This window comes from Enhydra lutris, unplaced genomic scaffold (genome assembly GCF_002288905.1).
Source record: "Enhydra lutris kenyoni isolate GAN:26980312 unplaced genomic scaffold, ASM228890v2 scaffoldscaffold6, whole genome shotgun sequence".
Lineage (NCBI taxonomy): Eukaryota > Metazoa > Chordata > Mammalia > Carnivora > Mustelidae > Enhydra > Enhydra lutris.
The window spans coordinates 1,178,355-1,196,424 of NW_019154090.1; the positions used below are offsets into that span (position 1 = coordinate 1,178,355).

At 60.7% G+C, this 18,070-nt stretch overlaps 1 protein-coding gene across 1 annotated transcript in view; it reads right to left on the bottom strand.

Moving 5' to 3' along the window:
* Positions 1-16,612, bottom strand: part of LOC111141940 (neurotensin receptor 1) — a 39,547-nt gene extending 22,935 nt beyond the window's left edge. The window contains exon 1 of the mRNA XM_022494817.1: positions 15,899-16,612. Coding sequence (XP_022350525.1) covers positions 15,899-16,612 — 714 coding nt within the window. The remainder of the gene's footprint in view (positions 1-15,898) is intronic.
* Between the last annotated feature and the right edge of the window lie 1,458 nt (positions 16,613-18,070).

Here is an 18,070-nt window from a genome sequence, read left to right on the forward strand (position 1 = left end):
CTCCTTGGACCCCGAGGAAGGATCCAGGCCTCTTTCAAATTAGCTTGGGGCAGCTTCCTGGGCACCCATGTGGGCCTGCCCGCGGGCGGTGCCTCTCAGCTCCGCAGTGGCCCTCGGGGAGCCCCTGCAGACTGAGGCCTGGCCCTGGGCTGTGGATGTCCGGGTCTGGGGCCATCTGCTGTGAAAGCTTTCAGGGTCCACTACTTCCAGCCCGAGCCTCCCCGTCCAGCCTCCCCGGATCCGCCTCCTTGTGGAAATTCACGTCCAGCTGCCCGTGTGTGCAGCCTGCGGCAGTCTCTCCCGCTGCCCCGGGCTCAGAGCGGCTGCCCAGCAGCCACGCGCTGAGACACTCCTCAGAGCCCTTCTGCTAAGCGCCGGTGGCTGCACAGAGTGCGACATCAGCTCCAGACCTGCCTGCTGGGGGACTCGGTCTCAGGGAAGCAGGCTGTGGCTCTGGGCGGGGACGACCTTGTTTCTTACTGGTGGCAGACAAACCATTGGTGCCTCACTGTGCTCTGGCACGCGGACCCCCGGTCCTGGAAACCCTGGGCCGGGGTGGCTCGGGGACCATAGGGGTGGCAGAGGCAGAGGTACCTGCCTCAGTGACAAGTCCAATGGGACTGCGCGGGTCCTCGTTGGGGGAACGGTGTGACCAGACCTCGTTTCCCAACCAGACCAGATGGGCGCTCTGAGACTCAAGGAGCGCCTCTGGGATCCGTGAGCACCAGTGAGACCCTCGTCCCTGCCACATACTCCCACAAGCGCCAGAGCCCACCCTCCAGCCCATCAGCACCGCCGTTCCCTGCCTGGACTCAGAGGGACCGGAGGGAGGGACCAGGCCCAGCACCTGGTCTGTAGGCGAGCTCTGAGGCACTCACGGGGTCTCGCCACACCCGCAGCCTCGCAGGTGGGACATAGGAAGGGACAAGCTGGTCTCCTGGCTGCGCTTGAGGTGGCCCCAGTATTGGCACAGAGAATGGTTCCACCTGACCCCAGATCAGTAATCAATAATGAAGAATAGTAATGAAGAAAGCCTTCGGTGCCTGTAAAGCCCTTGGCTGGGCTCTAGCGGCCACTGCCGCTGCTCTGCGGACTGGCCTGCAGGTGCGGGGGACAGCAGCGCCCTCTCACGGGCGGGACATGGGCTGCAGACTGAGGGGTGGCCCAGGCCCCCACCCAGGCTGGGCACCTCTGGGATCTCCTTCAGAGAGAGCCTGTCCTTCTGGGCTCCCTCGCCCATGGTGGCTGTTTCTCCAGGGCGGGAGGAACGAAAACACGTTTAGTTTATTGCTGATGGAAGTGAAAATCCCCGTGTGGGGCCCACGCAGCTGGCCCCGTGGAGTCTCGCTGGAGGGTCGCTCCTTGCGGCTCCCGTCCGGTCAAGCCCTGGGGCTGGGGCGGGCAAGAAGACCCCTTGGCTCTTCTGGGAACCCCTGGGGCCCCGGCAGTGTATGGGTCAGGGGTCTGGGGCTTGAGGCAGAGCCACTGGGAGCCCTCCCGTGCCTGGGGCAGGAGCTCTGGCAGGTGGCAGGGGTCCTCATGCGTCTGGCTGAAGAGAGCCAGGGATCCTGACCCCACCCTGGCCTCCTGCTCGTTGTCCCGTTTCCAGCTCGCAGTCGGGCCGGAGCAACCTCCTGACCGGGCCCCCGCACCCATGTCTGCCCCTCCGGCCCGCCCAGCACAGCAAAGCCACCTCGGGTCTCTGTCCCAGAGCGAAGTCAAGACCTGCTTTGCACACATGTCCCTTTGGCCTTCCGAGTGGCTGCACGGAGGCACCTTCATGGAGCCCCTGACCCACACTCAGTGACCTGCGGGTGCACTAAAAGTTACGGGCTTGGAGCAGAAGGGTCGGACCCGGAACCAGGCAGGTGTCACGGGCACCTCGTTGGAGGGCCATGAGGTCCGCTCACACCCCCTTCCCGTTCCTCTTCGCGCGCTTATGGGCTCCTGCTCTGCACTCGGACCGGGGGGACCAGTCCCGTGCTCAGCAGACAGAGTGCGTGTCTGCCCGGAAAGAGAGCCCCGCCCAGACTGGCAGTCCTGGTCCCGCCCTCTGCCTCTGTCCCGAACAGTGGTCTGGTGGGGTTTTTGGTGGACCCCAGAACCTGTGAGTGTAACCTTATTTGGAGAAAGGGTCTTTACAGATGCAATTAAGGACATGGAGATGAGCTCATGCTGAATTAGGGTGGCCCTAAGTCCAATGACATGTGTCCCTATAATAGAAGAGAGGAGACACAGACACAGAGGAGACACCCTGTGAGGACAGGCAGAGATTGGAGGGAAGCCGGGGGCCACCAGAAACTGGAAAGGGCAGGAAGGACCCTCCTCTAGAACCACGAGGGTGCGCAGCCCTGCCCCCCCACCCCCTGGCTTCAGGCCTCTGGCCTCCAGAGCTGCGAGCAGCGTGAGCAGTGAGGTCTGCTGTCCCCTGTCACCGTGGCCCCAGGGCACTTGCACTCGGCTCACGAGACCCTCATGACAGGCGGAAGCTGGAAAGGTGCTGGGGGTTAGAGCCTTTTCCCAGCATGAGTATCTGTTCCTGGTGGTTTTAATTGGAAGCTTTCTGAACACCTTCCAGCTGATCTCCAGATCTGACATAAATGTAGGTATTGTAATGCATTAGACGGGCGTCTTTTAAACAAGCTGTCAGGAGAATGAATTGCAGGAAGTCGAGCGGGTGTTAACCTCATCTAGTGCCCCGCGTTCATCCGCGTCAGGATGCCGGCAAGCGCGAACGGGGTGCCTCCCAGGCGCCTCGCTGCTCCAGAAAAGCTCCCTGCGCCTGGGGTGCGCGTCGCGACCCCAGATCACCGCTCAGTGTCTCGGCAGCCTGCTGTGGCTGGCTGGTGTCCTTCCCCAATCTTCTGGGCTTCTGAGGGTGGAAAGGGTGTCCCCCAGGACCCGTGCCCCTCCCAGCCCCCAGCCCGGCAAGTGCCCCGCTCCTCCTCAAACTTCACCCAGCACCAAGGAGAGCAGGGGGCCTGCAGGTGGGCTCCGGTCCCCTGGAGGACGGCTTATCTCGGTCACACAGGCCTTGGGTCGGGGCAAAGCCTAGAGCCCAGGCATGTTGGCAGCCCGTGGGGGACAGAGGGGCCTCTGAGCCAGCCACTTTGCTTCCTGCCTCACGAGCGCATCCTGTAAACGCAGCACAGGACGGGCCCCAACTCACAGGCGCTCCTGTCTGTGTCATCTCTTGTCCCCACTCCTGTCCTGGACCCTCGTGCTGGTGCTCAGCGGGTGCCCCCTGCTGTCACGGGAAGATGGGCAGAGCACCTGGAGGCCACCAGACGGCGAGATTCCCCCAGGAGATGGTTCCCCGGAAGTCCCAGCATCATTCTGTGGCTGGGCCCTGCCTCCCTCGGGCCCTCCCCCGAGTGGGGAAGATCTAGCGGTGAGGTTACGGGGCTCCCTGCACCAAGGACATCCCAAAAGGGGGTCTCTGAGCTGCGTGGGCAAGACTGTCCCTGGGCAAACCGCCTGCCCCCACTCAGTGCTCCTTTCCAGTCAGGGTTTCCAGCAGCAGCTGGTGCGCCCAGACCCGGAGATCCGGGGGGCGAGGTCGGCACAGATGTGATCGCCTCTCCCTCAGCCCCAAGCGGTGCACAGCGACCCTCAGCAGTTCCCGAGCACGCACATCCTGTCGGGCAGAGGGCCTGAAGCAGACGGACTTACAGCTGGACGCACCTTGGACTTTGGCTCTGCGCCAGCAAGTGCTGGATGTCCCGAAGCATGGGGCCCCCGGGTGACATGACCCACATGCACTCGCACTCCCGCCTGACCCTCGGGAGCCGGAGGCTTTGCGGTCCTGCCAGATAATGGGGAAATGATACTCCGTGAGCAGTTACAACCTCGCCATTCCTGAGTGGGGACGAGTCCTAAACGGCCGAGGCCTCTTGAACTTCCTGAAGCTGAAATGTGTGGGGCTCTTTTTCTTTCTTAATAGAGGAAGTGTTTTTGAGTTATCAGGGCACAAAACTCACTGGAGAACGCTCTTAACCTTTAAATCTGTCAAGGGAGAGTTACTGAACTTTACAATAAATTCACCTTTTAACAGACAACGAGCTAAAAAAGTTTGAGTCCAAATAATGTCACCCCGTCTCGTAAGCTTCAGTGTGAGATTTACGCAAGCCCAGAGGCGCTCTCCACCCTCCCGTCTCTAGGAGGACTCTGCTTCCTTGCTGGGCATACTGCTGCACCTTTGTTTTAATAGTTCCTTTGAAGCAAAGTCTTCTATCATAAACTGTCTCAGATGTTTTTGGAAACAGGCAGTGTTTAAAATCCAGGGCTGACTCCCGCTTGGGTTACTGGACTAACTCTCTTGTCATAAACAACGTGAAATTGTACCCAATGCTCCAGCGGTTGTTTTCAGACACAGGATGAGCCACCGTGCAAGACCGTGGTGGGCGAGAGCAGGGAAAGTCACAACATGAGCCCACCATCCCCCGTTTCTCTCCTTGGGGACATTTTCTGGATTGTAACATGAGGAGCTGCGGTCCGGGCACGGCAAGGCTACTCCGGCTGAGGAGGCAGAACTTAGAAGCTGGGGCCACAGAGCAGTTTGAATCTAATCTGCAGAGAAGGCACTTGAGAGGGGGCCCTCAGTGTGGGGGGGTCCTCAGAAGCCCGTGAGGGGTTCTCCATGGCCTCCATGTTGGTGCGCTGTGTACACAGACCGAAACCCTGATTGGTTGTGGCCTGTGGCTGGCGTTCTGACAGCACTGGAGGGCAGGGGCCTCATTCACACACCAAGTGTCCCGCTGACATGCCAGGGGGCCACATCCAAGGAATGAGCTCTGTGCCCTAGAGGGAGGCCTCCTCTAGACGCTCCCACCTAAACCTCGAAGCAAACCCCCGCAGGGGACACTGAAACTAGAGTTGAGTCCTCCCAAGTTAGAAGGGCTTGGGCTTTCCAGAAAGCTGCGTGGGTGAGGTGTAAACCAGGGTGGTGGGTTTGCAGCTGAAGGCCTACAAAAGTAAGAGTCAACACTCTTCAAAGGAACATAACAGAACACAGAGTCTCTTCAACGCACCATCTACAGCATTTAGTATAAATAAAAAAATACTAGATATGCAAAGTAACAGGGAAATGTGACCCACTGATAAGGAAAAGAAAAAAGCAATTGGTTAAAACAGCCCTCAAGGTAGCAACAGGAAGTGGGAAATATCAGGTGTGAACAGGTACAAGGCGAATTCTTGTTGGACTTTGATGAATTAAGGGTGCGTGTTTACAGCCCCAGAGCAGCCATCAGAAGAACAAATACAGACAGGTATTCCAAAAACAGGTAGTTGAGGAAATAAAATGGAGTATTCTGGCTTCCCCGTCAGAAGGCTAAGAAAAGAATCTCTGGAAACTGGAGAGCATGGGAGGAAATTTCAGCAAGGAGAGAGCTGGAAAGGGGACCCCCCAATTCCATGCATGAATTGACATGAATCCCGGGCTTATCCTTCGCCTGCCAATGTGTGGAACATACCTAGAGAACTGGGGTAAAGGAAGGACCTGAAAACTGCACTGTGACATAAACCACCTCCCAGGACCAGGACAAAACCTGGAGCCGTGTGCTCCTGGGGAAGAGCAGGACAGCACTACAGAGGGTTTGCAAACGGCACTGATGGTGGAGCCACCACCAGACAGGGAGGCAGATCAGGCTGCTCCACCTGGGCTCACTACCCAAAGAAGCCACTAAAAACACCGACATTCTCCAGAGCATTCTAGATCACCTAAAATAACGCAGCAACATCCAAAGTGTTCAGAACGTAACTGTAGATGACTTATTATGGGAAGAACCAGGAAAATAGGACCAACTCTCACGGAAAAGACCATACAGACTGCTCTCGGAGAGACTCAGATGGTGGGACTCTAGGAGAGGACTTTGGAACAGGTGCAGGCACTGTGCTCTTCAAGATAAAGGCAAATCTCTTGAAATGAATAGAAACATGCAAGTTCTTCAAAGATGAAAAGAAACGACATCGAAAGAACCAATGGAAGTTTTAGAACGAGATGATACAAGGTTATGAACCAAAGTGACCCCCAGAGAGCGATACGCCGGACAGAGCAAGCAGTGTCCTGACGCACACATTATCCCCGGCACAGACTGCGACTCTGAGCCGCCAGACAGGCCTGAACTCCTTCAGGGAACTGAAGTCACACTGGTGTGTTCTCTAAGCATAAGGAATTACGAATCAATGACAAATGCTGTCAACATTTGGAAATTAAGCAACATGATTCTCAACAGTCCAAAGACCAGCGGGAGTCCCAGGAGAAACGACAAAATATCTTGACCTGAATCAGAATACGTTGCAAAAATCTTGAAACGTTACTAAAGCAGCACTTAGGAGGGAATTTATAGCATTCAATGTTTAACCTATAAAAGAACAAAGGCCCCGAGTCAATACTCCAAGCTTCCACCTTAAGAAATTCAGGGAGCTGAGAACAAATTAAATCCAAACCAAGCATGAAAAGGAAATGAAGATGGGAGCATAAATAAATAAAACTGAAAGCAGAAAGACAACAGAAAAAAATTCAGGAAACTGAAAGTTGGTTATTCGAAAAAGAATAATAATACTGGTAAACCCCCAGCGTGTGGACCAGGGGAAAGAGGGTGCACGGGTCACCAGTACCAGGAATGAGAGAACAGGGGGTCACAGGACCCGTGGGCAGCCTAGGGGTGACAGGAATGCCACCAGCTCCATGCCCCCACAGGGGACGACTTAGATAACACAGACCAGTTCCTTAAAAGACACAAGTTGCCAGAACTTGCTCCAGCAGATGCACAACACGGAACCTCTCTGTGCCCATGAAAGGAACAGAGTTCACAGCTGGGAACCTTCTGACAAAACTCCTGGCCCAGACGGAGTCACTGGGGAACGATACCAACCCTTTAAGGAAGACAGATGATCGCTTCCAGGAAACAGAAGAGGAGCCAGTACTTCCTAAGCCATTCTACGAGGCCAGCATGACCCTGACACCGAAACCAGACAAAGACACACAAGAAAATAAAACTAAAGACCCATATCTCTCGTGAGCATAGACACAAAAATTCCAACAAATATTAAATCAAAAGCGGCAACATATACAAAGGACAACGCATGGCCAGGTGCGGCCTGTGCTAGAAATGTGAGGCTGGACCAGCAGTGAAAACTAGTAACATTTTCCACTGAGACAAGGTCCCCAGAGTCGTCAGGTCCACAGAGACAGAGGCAGAATGGTGGTCTCCGGGCCGGGGGAGGGGTGGCAGGGGATGGGTTCTTTCATGGGGATGGGGAGGTGAAGGCGTGCTGGACACAGGTGGTGGGGACGGTCCCACAGCAATGTGAACATGTCTAGTGCCACTGCTCTGTACACTTAAAAATGGCTGGAATGGTAATTGCACGCTCTACGCACTTTGCCACAACAAAAAATTAACCGATGTAATTCACTGTGTTAACTACGGAAGGAAAACCACATGGCCACACCAACAGGCGCAGGAAAAGCACTGAACAAAATTCTACATCCATTCGTGACTCCGTAATCCGATAAATGGCCTCCATTAAAAACTTAAATAAACAAAAACCTCATATTTGATTGGAAAGTATGAACACTTTCTCTCTAAGATCGGGAACAAGGCCAGGAAGTTTTCTCTTCCACTCTGATGACATGTCGTGCTGCAAGTCACAGCTGGAGCGACGCGGCGATAAGAGGAAATTAAAGGTAGACAGAGTGGAAAGGAAGAAATAAAACTTTATTCACAGACAACACGACTGCCTGCACAGAAGATCCCAGGGAACCTACAAAATAATTTGTAGAGTTCGTTAGTGTGCTCAGCACGGTTGCAAGACACATCAGCGTGTGAAACCCGATCACACCCCCAAATGCCAGCCACGAAGGCCTGGTAACAGAAAAACAATCCCCCAAACGTGAGTGTACTGGGATCTGTGTGCTGGGGGCCAGCACCAAGGACGGCAAAGGGGACCCAACCCGGAGGAGACACACAGCGTCCTCGGGGACTGGAGGTCCCAGGGTGAAGACGGCAAGTCTCCCCACCACCACAGACACGCTGACCCAATCCAAACCCAAACCCCAGTGCTATTTTGTGGATATTTAAAAGCTGATTCTGAGATTTACGTAGACAGTGAAGGGATGAAATTAGCCAAGCTGATTCAGAACGAGCTTCCTGAAGTGTGAGAGCAGGGCCAGTGCAGACGCGCAGACCGGGGGGGTCCGGGCAGGGCCGTGCGGGAGGACGGGCAGCCTGTGATTCAGGCGCCAAAAAGCTTTAGTGCAGGAAAGACCGTCTGTTCGTGAACAGCGCTGGCCCCATGGACACGTACATATGGAGAAAGCGCCCGCATCTCACGCTCTATAGAGAAATGAACTCCAGACAGGTCAGAACCCTAAATGTGAGACGTGAACCCGTAAAGACCGCGGAAGGTGGCAGGAGGAAGGTCCCTGGGAATTCCTAGACACAGCCCCGAAGGCAGCGTCCGCGCCACAGTCGGAGAGGCTGCACTCCGTCAGAATCAGTGGTCCTCGGGGACGTGCAAGTTCGGGAAAACGCAAAGACCCGCCCCAGAGGGGCAGAGACTATCCACAAATCACGTATCTGGACGACGGACTCGCAGGCAGAATATATTTTAAAAACTTTCCGAATTCAACCGGAAGAAAGCAAGTCAGTTTAACAATTGGGCAAACTACGGGCTGACTTTGGCAGAGAAGGGAGGCGCCCCAAGTCACCCGCCATCAGGGAAAGGCAAGTCAAGCCACGACAGGGTCCCGCCGCACGCCCCCGGGACAGCTGAGTGAAAACGAGCAGAAAACTGAAAACCGACTGTGGTGGGTGCCAGCGAGGAGGCGGGGCCCCTCATCCTTCCACGAGGCTGCGGACACTCAGCACGGCACCGCCACTTCGGAAAAGCTTGGCAGCTTCCCAGAAGGCTGAACGCACTTCCTGGGGGACCCGGCCGTCGGGCTCCCACGCGTTCACTCGGGAGAAAGGAGGACTTGCGGTCGCGCAAACTCCTGCCACTGGGTATGGCATCAGCTTCACTCGCACCTGCTCAGGCCGCAGAGGCTCCGTTCCCGAGATGTCCTGGAAGAGGCGCCCGGCGGGGACATGAGATCCCCGTTTCCAGGAGCAGGGCCGGGGCTGACCCCAGAGCAGCAGCATGAGAGGAAGCGTGGGGGCGACAAGACTGACCTCGACCCTCCAGGGGTGGGGGTGGGGGGTCATGCGGCTCTACGTGTGCGCCTGAACTCAGAAGTCGATAGGAGGGAAGTGAGGGGCGCCCGGGTGGCTCAGTTGGTTGGGCGGCTGCCTTCGGCGCAGGTCATGATCCTGGGATTTCAGGATCGAGTCCCGCATCGGGCTCCCAGCTCCACGGGGAGTCTGCTTCTCCCTGTGACCTTCCCCCATCTCATGCTCCCTCTCACCGTCCCTCTCTCAAAAAAGAAAAATAAAAAAAGAAGAGAAGTGATTTTTACCAGGTGTCAATTTTGAAATAAAGGGTTTCCTGCAGGACCCTGCCCGTGGATGACAGGGAACAGCTCCTGGCCCTAGGAGGGGGGTCCCAAACCAGAGGGCCGGGTCTCCCCCACGCGTGGCTACCTCACTGCTGTGTGCGGGTCACGGAGCCCTCACTGGGCGCCCAGAGCCATCCAAGGCACCTTGAGGGTATGACGACCCCAAGCCTCGAGGTCAACAACCCCGGCTGTCGGCCGGCAGCGGGCCGGGTGGGTATGGGGCACCAACTCTCCCCCTCTCCCCCAACCCCGGCTTGGCTCTGGGGGCAAAAGGACGCACCAGGTTATGTGACGGGCCTGGGGTCTGGCCGCTGGCCCATGCTGAGGCCACCGTGCTGCTGATGACCGTCCCCAAGGCGCCCGCTCCCCAGCAGCACGGACGCTCCCCTCCCCCCTTCCCCGCCCCCACACCAGCCCAGAAGGTCGATGGAGCTGCAGGTGCTGACGTGTGACGTCCTCCAAGGGCGCAGAGTGAGGCTGCAGGTCAGTGGCCCCACCATGGGGCACCAGGTCTGGCTCGCGTGCCCTGCCCTCTCCGGCCTCGGCTTCCAGGTGGGACCTGGTGTTTCCACCCGGGACGGCACCTGGCTGGGTTGGCCCGAATGTTGGGGTGCGGCTGGGGAACAGCAGGGGTGCAGGGCGCTGGGCAGAGCCCACGGCTGGGAGCCCAGCAACATCGGACGATGGCTGTAGGACTCAGGCCTTCCCGGGGGCTGAGTGGAGGGGAGACAGTGCTGCTGGAGGCTTGGAGCTCCCCACGAACGTTCCCAGGACCCCTCTGGACCTCGTGGGCCATCGAGTCCCCAGGATGGCCGTGCAGGCCCCAGAGGCCCGCCAAAGAGGGGACCTGGCCGCCCCACGGAGCCTTTATGGGATGAGGCCTTGGTGCGCTTCACGCTCGTTTCCGACAGACTCAAAGAGACATAATAGTTCACGTTCCCTAAAGGAGCCCTCAGTCCACAGCTTGTCGTAAACACCCAGCCATGTTACCACCACCACAACTGAGGTGCAGAACACTCATGGCCCAATATCAACCCCACCCCTGGCCCCTCAGCCACGAATCTGTCTGTCGCTTTGGCGTTTCCAGAACGTCCTGCAGTGGGAAGCGTGTCTCGGGCGGCCTTCTGAGGCTGCTGTCCCTGCTTGGCATAGAGGGTTCGTCGTGGACACTCTGGCTGTCAGCGAAGCCCACAGACGGGCTGCAGAGCCCGCAGGCAGGGCCAGGAATCTAGGCACAGAGAGTAGAGTGCGTGCAGGGGCTGGGGCGGGAGGGGCGGGCAGGGTCTGACGGGGTCAGCGCTCGCTGTTTCAAACGATGGCCACGTTCTGGGGACAGGAGTCAGGATGGTTGTGCTGAAATGGTAAATTTCATGCTATGTACCTTTCACCAAAACAGAAAACAAGAAAGAAAGGTTTTGGATCCTGTTTTCTGCTCCAACACGAACCCCGAGGAGACCAGATGGGGTGCCTGGCTGCTCTTTCTCCGGTGGAGACAGACAGAGGCTCCCCGACACCCCGAGTGGGCCCGCCTGTCCCCGTCCAGGAGACTCTCCCCGGGAGTGAGGATGGCCCCCAGGTGCCCCGCTGGGCCCACCCTGCAGTGAGGACGGCACCCTGGGATGGACTTTGTCCTGGGACAAGGACAGTCTCTTATAGAGGGGCAGCACAACTCTCCAAATGGGAACCCACGCCCCACAGCGACGCAGCCTCATCGTCTCACCGTGGACGGTGCCTGGGTTTGGCGACTGCCCCTGCCACGGACCTCACGGTGGTCTCCCCTTCTGGGCCAGCATCTCTTTGGAACACAGGCGTGGTGCTCTGTGCTCTGGGTCTAATGCCCGTGGCCGGGCTCCACTCTCAGGGCTGGGTGTGCCGGGAGTCCAGAAAGTCCGTCCAGCCAGGAGACTCAGGCACGGGAAGGAGGCTCTGTGCTGGGGGCAGGGCTGCATTGTCCTCGGGCCTCGGTACACGACGGCGCCAGTGGGGAGCCATTCGGGGGGGGGTGCCCTCCCCTCGACGATGTCTGTTTTGTGGGGACCCTATGGCTTGCCGAACGTTACTGACGAGTGCCCGCGTCACTGAGGTCGGGCCGCTACCTGCAGTTCACCGGCAGGGAAAGGAGTGGAGAACTAAGGTGCCACCAGACGGAAATCCTGAGAAAATGACTCATGGTCCGACTCTAGTGGAACCATTTTTCTTCCGCTCAGTGGAGATGGACCCTGCCGCCTCTGTCCGTGGAGTCGCATGAGACTCTAAGGGCCGAGTGTCACAGAGCCCGCGGACCCCGGGCGGGTGGTGTGGGGCACCAGCTCCTCCCCCTCCCCCGTGCCCCTGGCTCAGCTCTGGGGGCGAAAGGACGCCCCCTGCCCAGGGTGGCCAGCTGCCCCCGAGCCCGGGCCCAAACCCACCAGGAGCACTTCCGTCTGAGAAGGACAGAAGCAGGGAGCCCCAGGAGCCCGAAATCATAACCAGAAGTGTTGGCAGAGAGCGACACCAGCTGGTGCGGGCCACCCAGGCCTCCACCTTTCACGGTGGTGTGAGGCCACGCCGCCCCTGCCCTCGGCTCCCCCACCCCTGCCCTCACCTGGGCACCGCTGGTGTGTGGAGGGGCCGTTCTGCCCTGGGGAGGCTCCGAGGTGCCCTCTGTCTCTGTTCCCAGAGCTCATGTGCTCCCTGGGTGGAAATGCGTGACCATGGGTTTGAGCATCACGAAGACTAAATTTACTGAGAAAAGAGCAGATTCAGGTCTCAGCAGAGACAAAGCCCTACCGTCCCCACGGACGTTTGCCGGACTGGGCCCCACATGAGGACTAGTGTGGGGCTCTGGGATTCTGCCCAACCGTGCCCCTCAACACCGAGGGCTGGGGGTGACCCTGACCCTGGGGGTCAGTGCTAAGGGCACCTGTTAGGGAAGTCTAGACTCTGACCTTCTCTCTCCTGCCCACCATGTGCCTCCGTCTCCCACATCCCATGCGCCGAGTGGCACGGAGGCCTCCGCACTTCTGACAGAAAAGACGGGACCTCCCAGACCCCCTTCTGTTAACTGAGCAGCAGAGACAGCCTACGACACGGACGGGGTGCTGCTCGGGAACCTGGTCGCGCACAAGCTGTGTGTGCGTGCTTCTCCATCTGTGTGTGCGCACATGTGGGTCTCCTCTGTCTGTGTTGCGTCTCTGTGTGTCTCTGTGTGTCCACGCGCTCACATGCATGTCTACGTACGTGCTCCTGCGTGTGCGTCCGTGTGTTTGCACACGCGCGGACACAGCCCCCCGGGTTTTACAACACTGGACTGGAAGGGGTCAGCTCCTCCCCTACTCTCCTCCTTTAACTGGGAAAATGAGAGCACACCAGGGCAGAGCAGACATCTAGGAGCTGCGGCTAGAACCAGGCCAGAGCTGGCGACCAGGATGTCAACCGCCCTGGGGCAGGCAGAGTCCTGGGTCCGGGCTGGGGGCCACCGGGATCACGAAGCCGGGCGAGCATCTGGCCGAGTCAGGTCTGAACTGACGCTCAGGCCCTCCAGGTCTCTGCCGCCGCTGGTCTCTGGTCACACTGCAGGTTCGCTGGGGGGATGGACATGAACCCTGCCCCCAACCCACCCCAAAGCCAGCCACAGAGAGCCCGGGGTGACGGGATCCACGTGGTGCCTGAGGTCAGAGCAGGGGACCGGGCAGGGCCGCAGAGGGATCAAACACGACCCGTGTGGGCTGACCCATACGGGCAGGGCCCTTGTGGGGACTGTGTGCGCCCCAGGGAGACGGTGCACCGAGCGCACGATGGGTGGTGCTGTTTCTTAGAGGGGCTTTCTAGTGAGAAGACCCCTCAGGGGCAGGAAGTCTTCGCTGTGACCCACAGTCTGTCGGAAAGACAGAATCGACACCCTCCGGGGGTCAGAGGACAGCCCGGACAAGGGAAGGCAGAAGGCCCCGTGGGCTCCTCCTTCCAGCTACCCTGTCAACTTGGGGCTCAGGGTCTGGGGCCTCGGCTGGCCTGGGCCTTGCCCTGCCCTCTGACAGGCTCTGCTTGGCCCAGCTCCAGGCGACACACCCAGAGATGGCGCAGCTGCTTTCAGCGGTGACTATTCAGAGTCGCTCGGAAATCCGATCCCAGGTCCCCTCATTTCTAAACTGGACTCCCGCAGGCCAGTGCCCAGGAGGGGCCCTTGTGGACAGGGGGGCTGGCAGCTGACCCCCCCCCCCCCCCTTCGAGCGCGGGCGGGGGGAGGGGGCACCCCCAGACCCGAGCCCGCCGGCCCCCCCCCCCCCCCCCCCCCCGTCAAGCATCACTGCTTGAAACCAGCAACGTTCGCCCCGACCTGCCCAGGGGCCCCAAAGCCCAGATGGGGGACGCGAACCTGGAGCCCCTCTCCTGAGCTGGAGCAGGGTGTGCAGAAGGGAGCGGGGACGGTGGTGAGGCCCCAGCCACACTCCTGGGAGCCGCTCACGGCCGGCCGCCCAGAGGGAAGACAGCTGGAGCCTGGGGCCTTCAGGGGAGATGGACTGTCCGGTCTCTGAGGGCGTCGGGCCACAGCGAGTGTTTAGTGAAGGCGGGGCCTGTGGGCGCGGAAGGGGGGCTGCTGCAGACGTCCGCCAGGATGCGCCCTGGGCTCTGCCAGTGTCCCTGCCTCGAGCCCAGGGACTCGGGGGACAGCCCTGTGGGGGGTGAAGCGGTGTCACCTAGATGTCTGATCACAGGGGCCGACGGAGAGGAAGCCAGAGTGGGGAGAGGCTGCTTCGGGGGGCTGTGCTCACGCCACCGTGGCTTGTTTTGGAGGATTCAAACCCGCCTGCTCCTGGCCAAGCCCTTGGGAGCCCAGGGCAGGGGCAGGGGTCAGAGCAGAGGCAGCTGCCGCGTGGGCGGCGAGTGCCAGCGACCTGAGCTGCTGAGCCCAGCCTGCCTCACGACACCTTCGGAGGCAGGGGTGTGGCCACTGGGCCCCCCAGCCCGCGCAGCTCAGGGGAGGCCCCTGCACAGCTGGTCAGAGACAGGAGCAAGGGAGACAGCTCGGCCCTCTGAGGCCTCGGGAAGACAGTTTCCCACAGCTCGTCGCACGCGGCCCCGTGTGGCTTTGCCTCCAGCGCAGGGACGGCATCACAGGCAGGCAGCCGGGCTCTACGAACCTCCCTGCGACGCGCGGCTGGGGGTGGGTTCCTTGGCACGCAGGGGACCCTGTGGCCATAAGCTGCAGCCTGGGGAGTGATGCGTGGACGGCCCCCACCCCAGCCCACCGTCCTGCTTCCAGCAGGAACCCTGGTCAGAGGCGGGAAAGGATGGCCAGATGGGCACGGGGCACCCTGGCCGCCTCCTTGGCTCTGCCCTCCCAGACCCTTCACCTCCGTCCCACCCTGCACCTCCACAGCCACCCGGTCCTAGGGCCACAACACCGTCCAAAGTGGCATCTCTGCCTGGACTTCCTTCCACACAGGGCCCTTGCCCAGGTGAAGCCTTCTCTCCATCCTGCGGTGCCCGACCCTGCCAGGATGCCTTGTCCTAGCTGGTCCCCAGGGAGGGCTCCCGCCTGGGCTCCCGTGGCACCTTGCTCAGACCCTCAGAGGGCTGTCGGGCACTTGGCTCCCGTGTTGTCCACCTCACAATGGTCCCCCACCTGCCACCACGCACAAATACCTCAGGATCTTCCCAGCAGAAGCAACTTTGTCATTACCAGCACCGAAATTGTGCTTCTGAGCATTTCCCCGAGCCAGGAACCGAGTGCTTCCCACGCACTTTCTCCTGAATCTTCTACCGCCGGAGGTCGGGCTGGGGTTACCCGGTTCACAGATGGGAATACTGAGGCTTAACTATGGAACCAGTCCCAGGTGGCAGCAGGTTTGGCTATAGCTCCAAGTGTGAGTGGGGGCAGGGCAGCCAGGAGGCACTGGACGCAGGGGGTCGGGCAGAGGTCAGTGCTGGCCTGCAGAGACCGACAGACCTAGCCTCCTGGGGCCACAGATCCTTTCAGGGAAGCCGGCAAAGGGGGCTGTCTCCAGCACACACACGTTTACTTTAAACCTCAGGGAGTTTGGGGACAGCTGAGGCTTATCTACGGACCCTCTGAGATGTCCGTGGTCTGACGGCCCAGCCCCTTTTGATAGGAGGGCACAAGATGGGGCGTGAGATCTGGCAGCTCAGGAGTGAAAGGTGGGGGAAGGGGATCAGGCTGCTCCTGAGCGCCTAGCCCCCTGCCCCCATCCCCTTCCCAGCTGCACCAGACTACAGTCTCCTGGGGACATCCTCTTGCTCCCGGCCCAGAGGGCACACAGGCTGGAAAGGACTTTTGAGGGGAGGGAAAGAATGAGAAGCCCGAGATGCCCGAGGCACCCCTGAGTGGGGAGTATCTGCCAACCCTGCCCCCTGGCCAGATCCCACTTCTTCCCCCCCTTCTCCTCCGACCCGGCTTCTCACCTGGATGACGACCTTGATCATGGCGGTGCCCACGACGGGCGTGCACACCAGGCCGCCGGGGTGTTGGCCGTCAGCGCTGCGGTTCTGCTGGCCCATGGTGAAGGGCATGGGCACGGCCAGCAGGCCCGAGGCGAGCCAGATGGCGCCGATAAACTTCTTGGTGCGGCTGCGAGACATGAGGGTCTTGGCCCTGAAGGGGTGGCAGATGGCCAGGTAGCGCTCCACACTGAGGCTGGCCACGTTGAGGGCCGTGGCATAGGTGCAGGCATCGCGCAGGAAGTAGTAGCCGCGGCAGCCGGCGTCACCGAAGGCCCAGGGGTGGTGCACCCAGATGAAGTTGTACAGCTCCACGGGCATGGCCAGCAGCAGGATGAGCAGGTCCGACAGCGCCAGACTCCCCAGGTGGTAATGCACGGTGCTCTGCAGGCTCTGCAGCGACTTCTTGCGGCCCAGCGCGAACGCCGTCACCGAGTTGCCCACCGTGCCCACCGCGAAGAGCGCCAGGTACACGGCTGTCACCAGCACCTTGGAGTAGATGTCGGTGTTCACGTCCAGGTCGCTGCTGGGCGCCGCTCGCAAGCGCTCGGACTCGTTGCCCGTGCTGTTGCCGAAGCCGGGGACTAGGAGCGCCGCCTCCATCCCGGAGGGCGGCAGCGGGAAGGGTTTGGCGCCCGGCGCGTCCTGGGGACCGGGCGCCGAGCCGTTGAGGCGCATGGTGGGCGCGGCGCCGGCGGGGACCTTAGCGGAGGGAGCTGCGGGGAGCGGCGGGGAGCGCGCAAGACTGCGAGCGGGCGCGCCGTCCAGCCGGGCAGCTCCCGACCCGGCCCGCGCCGCCCCGGAGCGCTCGCGGCGCGCTCACCGGGGGCCTCCGCTTCCCTCCCGCTCCCGGCGGGCCCGGCTCGCTCCGAACTCCAGCCTCCGCGGCTCTGCGGGTCCCCGGCGCGCGGAGAGCCTGTGGCGCCCAGCGGAGCGCACGCACTGCCGCCCCGGCACGCTCACTCCCTCGCCTGCGCGGTCCTCGCTCGCGCTCCCCGCGCGCCCCCGCCCCGCCCCGCACTCCGCCCGCCGCGCCCGCGCCTCCCGGGCTCCGCGACTCAGCGGGCGGCAGCGCGGCGCGCCCAGCCGCGGGGGGCGGTGGCGGCGGCAGCGGCGCGGCCCCAGCCTCTGTCCCCGCCCAGCCTGAGTGTGGGGCTGGCGGGTCCCCCGCGTGCCGCCGGGGGTGCGTAGGGGATATGGGTTCTTTCCCCACACCTCTCCCAGGAGCATGCTCTTCGTTTGGGGTCTTCCCGACTTCTCACGCCCCCGCCCCCACCCCCACCCCCAAGGAGGGAACTGCCCCCCGGACGCTTCCAGCGCTCTCAGGGGGGTGAGGGAGGGACAGGGGTACGGTGGGCTGAACAGCCCGCACGGTGCCATTCTGGGTGCCCAGGGGGGCTCTAGCACAACTGGGTGGGAGCGGTGAGTGGGGGCACAGAGAGCAGGAAGAGAGCAGCGCCCCTCCCCAGGCGGACTGGGGTCCTGCACCTGGCACCCTGCCGGGCTTTGTCCCACCGTGCGTGCGTGCCAGTGGGCACACCGGCCTTTTATCACCACCTGGATGTGATCATCAGAAGTCACCCTCAGAGCCCATGCCTAGCAGGCTTGGGAAGGGTGGCCCTGGGGGTCCCAGGGTGGGCCTGTCTGGCTATACCTGCTGTGCTGAGAATAGGAACCTGGAGGAGGCGGAGTGGGGTCAGAGGCTGGGGTGTGGGAGGAAGAGGTTGGGCATCAGAAGCTGGGCCAGTCGGGACCAGCCCAGCAATGGGTCCGTATTTATTCCTCTCTTTTCAACAGGCTTTGGACTTGACTGCTCTGCAGAAACCTGCTGTTCTCATCAGGCGATCCCAGCACATAAAAACATGTGCTTAAAAACTCAGCCCTCAAAGACAACTCGAACCTCCCTTTGCTGGAAGCTGGTAGGCAGGCTGGGAGGCTCCCGGCATGGCTCCATCCCGGCCTCCATGCTTCGAAATTGGGCACCTGCTTTAGCGTCCCCGTGCCTCCGTTTGTCATCTGTAGAATGGGCATGGTGGTTGAACGGATGGCCCCCGGCCAGGGCTGGTCCGGACGCTGATGGTGCAGGCACGCATCAGGGGCTCCGTGGACACCTGCTGCTGGGCGTTGCTGACGGGA